This window comes from Wasmannia auropunctata, unplaced genomic scaffold (assembly GCF_000956235.1).
Source record: "Wasmannia auropunctata unplaced genomic scaffold, wasmannia.A_1.0 LD336111.1, whole genome shotgun sequence".
NCBI lineage: Eukaryota > Metazoa > Arthropoda > Insecta > Hymenoptera > Formicidae > Wasmannia > Wasmannia auropunctata.
Window position 1 is genome coordinate 3,957,687 of NW_012026779.1, and position 4,021 is coordinate 3,961,707.

General features: G+C 31.2%; 1 protein-coding gene across 1 annotated transcript in view; it reads right to left on the minus strand.

Moving 5' to 3' along the window:
* Positions 1-456: 456 nt before the first annotated feature.
* The window catches only part of LOC105450604, an 11,698-nt gene continuing 8,133 nt past the window's right edge, over positions 457-4,021 (minus strand). Inside the window, exon 3 of the mRNA XM_011690541.1 lies at positions 457-1,963. Within this exon, the coding sequence (XP_011688843.1) occupies positions 457-1,963 (1,507 nt within the window). The remainder of the gene's footprint in view (positions 1,964-4,021) is intronic.

Consider the following 4,021-nt stretch of genomic DNA (forward strand, 5'->3'; position numbering starts at 1 on the left):
ATTCATGTTTTTTTACAAAAGCAACTTCAATAATAAGTTCGAAATTGTTCAAAATCGGACATATGTTTATTATCCGATTTTGTATCGGATGTTATACGTGTTTTCATGTGCTAAAGTCGCTGGTTTGGCACTGAATTCAGAGACATTTTGAATAAACGAAATCAAATATCTAAGCTAACAATAAAACAAATGAAAAATACACATAATGTGTATTTATCGATGAATATTGCTTTAGATATGAATTTCTCTAAACAAAAAGTTTATAATGTGATATTTTTATTAAATCATTGTTTTATGCATAAGTTTTTAAATGAAAGGTTTGGTCTATGCTAAAATTAGCATTGTTTTTAGATAAAAATTATATGATAATTTAATATGTTTTAATATGTATAAAAATAAACATGTGATTGATATAAATACGCAGAAAAATTATATGTATTACAACATGTATAAGTGTTAATAAGACTTACCTGTATGATCATTATTATAGTAATTATTTCGATTGTTTTGTATCGTTGGTGCGACAGTCCAAATGATTTCTGGTTCTAAAGTCGTTGATTTCATTAATGTAGTTTCTGTCATTTGTGATTTTGTCGACGTGGTATGATCGCATAAATACTCCTCCGTAAGATTACTCAGAGATATACCCATTAAATTATCGGGATTGGCACAGACAATAGTGGATACTTTATTGCCTGACAATTTGAGCCATTTCCACAGATGTCTCGCTTCACAACTGCAGTTGATCGGATTGTTATCCAATCCACTAATTTTTACGGAACCTCCACGTTCATCCAAAGCAGCTAATAATTGAGGTGGTAGATTAGCAAACTTGCTGCCAGCGACATTTAATTCAACTTTGGTGGAACGCGGTATTGGAAAAAAGAGAGCTGTTGGTATGGAATCTACTGAAGTATCCTTCAGACTTAGAAACAACTTTGGTCCCCGCACACCGACTAATGAACTTGAAAGAATGTTGCGCAATCTTTCTCCTCGTAATGTCAATTCTCGTAAATAAGGATGAATACGCGCTGATAACTGCTCGTTACCTATCGATGAGTCCTTGATTTCAATATCCAATATCTCTAGATTTGCCATACTCTTCAAAATGCCTTGTACGTCGAAATAACCCAATTTGGGATAGTTATAGGCATGTAGAAATCGCAATTTTGTTAATGATTTAAATGCATTTTTTTCGATTCTAGTACAATTTAACAAGTTGGCCATTTTCAAGGAGTGCAGTGTAGCTAATCCATCGAAGTTGCTCTCATTGATAGTCTTTATTTTGTTATCGGAAATGTCTAGACTTTGAAGAACTGGCAGATTTTTGAAGGTGTTAGTCAGATTCGTAAAGTCTTTCAAACGGTTTTTTGACACGTCTAGACTCTCTAACATCGTAGTACGCTCCAACATAACCGGTTTAATATCTGCAAGTTCATTGCCCGAGAGATTTAGATGTTTGAGAAATGGTATTTCCAGTCTAGGAATAGTCTTAATACTCGTATTGGCAAGATTCAGCGATCGTAATATTTTTGCTTCGCCCAGAATACTGCGTATTGCGTTTTCACTTAAAGGATTTTCAGATAGATCAAGCTCCTTCACGTTATTGATGATGTCTTGTGTAAACACTTCCACCACTCGATTGCGAGCTAATTTTAAGCTGAATAATGATGTGACTTGCCGTTGCAATGCACGGATTGGTATTTCATTAAAACGATTACCAGATAAATCAATTTTCTCCACAGCGTAAATCCTCGACGAATCGAAAATGGTTTCGGGTAATGAGGCCAGTCGATTGTTACGTAAATCCAGTGATTCTAATCGAAGTAGACCTTCCATTGTGCGTTCATTCAGTGTTTCTAGAATATTGCCAGATAAATCTAACAATTGAAGTTGTGTGGAATTATGGAAGGCTAATTCGTCCACCTGTAATAATTTTATTTTCAATGTTATGATTACGGTTCTTAATAATATTTTGTTACAAATAACTTTGTTACTTAATAATATTTTGAACTTTAATATTCTTAGCATATATATCTGTATTCTTAGTATTTCTAGTACTTTTAACCACATTTTTAATCTTTCAATGCCATATATTTCATTTGTCATGAAAGCAGTACACTCGGTATAAAAATATTGCATAAAAATGAATACAATAACAAAACATTTTTTTAATTAAAACATTAGACACGAATAATTATAATGGTAACAAGCAAATATACAATATATTTATTTAATAAAAAGTTATAGCATTATAGAATGTCTATAAGAAAATATCGATATATCATACTCACAGTGGCATCGAAAGGTTAAGTCCCAAAAAATACAGATGTGTATATAATTATTACTTTTTAACAAAATGGAAGATAACATGTAATATAACATATTACAGTAACAATCATGTTGTAATTTTTCATTTATTAAAAATTAGTTATATAACGGAAATATAACATGTAATTAAATTATTTTATTGTAATTTAAATATTGTATAACAATTATATTGTATATATACAGGGCGTCCCAAAATTCGCGCATAAGGAGTACAGAACGTGATACTTTATACTAAAAGGAACAACTTTTTCCTTTAGCAAATTTTGATCTGACAAGTGATTTTTGCAGCAGAGGTTAAAGTTAACGAATAATCGCTCTCATCTATGCGGCGCTCAGGGCACGCTCCTCATTCACTTGTTCCTAGTTCTTGACTAATATTACAAGTAATGCTTATGGTACTAATACGGTTTTGTTATAATTAGTGTACGACATTTTAAGACTGTACTTAAGACAGTCTTAAATATTTGGAATCAATTATGAATATCTTTTATTCCTTAAAATATAAATAGTTAATAAGTAAATAGTTAATAAAATAAATACTGTGAGAGAGATTTCAAAAAATAAAATAATATAAATATTGATAAATTATATCACTAAACTTAAATATTTCACTAATTCTTAAGTAAATCCTGCTGCAAAATTGCTTTATTGTGTAACAGTGGTTAAAAGTAAAGAAAAATATGTAAAATATTTTAAAAGCTAATTTATTTTTTGCTTGCTTTATTTTTTTGCAATTATTTTTTCGATTATTTGTTAACTTTAACCAGCTCTCCTGCAAAAATTACTTGTTAGATCAAAATTTGCTAAAGGAAAAAGTTGTTCCTTTTAGCATAAAGTATCACGTCCTGTACGCCTTATGCGCGAATTTTAGAACAACCTTATATTAATTATATTAATATATTTTGGCACGTTTTCAGGTTTCTAAATCAATTTGTACACAGAACTAAATTAAATTGTACTGTTAAAACATACGTGAAAAATTTTATAATGTTATGCCTTTTATTCTATTCTGTATAATTTTCTACTTATGAAAAATAGAATTCCGTCGCGTCTGGCAGCGTTAATACGACTTTAATGAAGAGTGTAATTTAATATGTTTTATATCAAAGTAATTTAAATGTAACACATTTGATATGTATAATGTGTTACATTTATATTATGGCATTGTTACATTATTATAATAAATAAATAACAAAAAATTTTACGAGTATCTGGAAAGACCGTGGAAAGTTAACTAACAAATGAGATCTTAAAACGCCAACCCGGTACAAAGCGGATCTTGGTGCTTCCATATAATATTAGTGTGAATCTTACAATTTCTGATTCATATAACATCACGTGGCCGCAAATCGCGTGCATCTCCGTAGTTCCGAACCAAGTAGTATGTAATATCACAATTAAATTACTAACAATCTAATAAATCGATGCTCAAAGCATCAAATTCTGTGAAATCCTCCCCACTTTCGCGATATCAAATAAATTCTAACTTGCATCTTTACGAATCTGTAAAGAATTCATTGCGAAAAAATATCACTTCATGATCTCAGCCAGGAATCGAACCCGGATCTCCACGTTTGCTGGACGGGCGTCCGGCGAATGTTATCACATACCTCGGTAGTCTAAAGGTAGGTCGCCCGTCCAGCAAACTGGAGATCCGGGTTCAATTCCTGGCTAAGATCATGAGGTAATA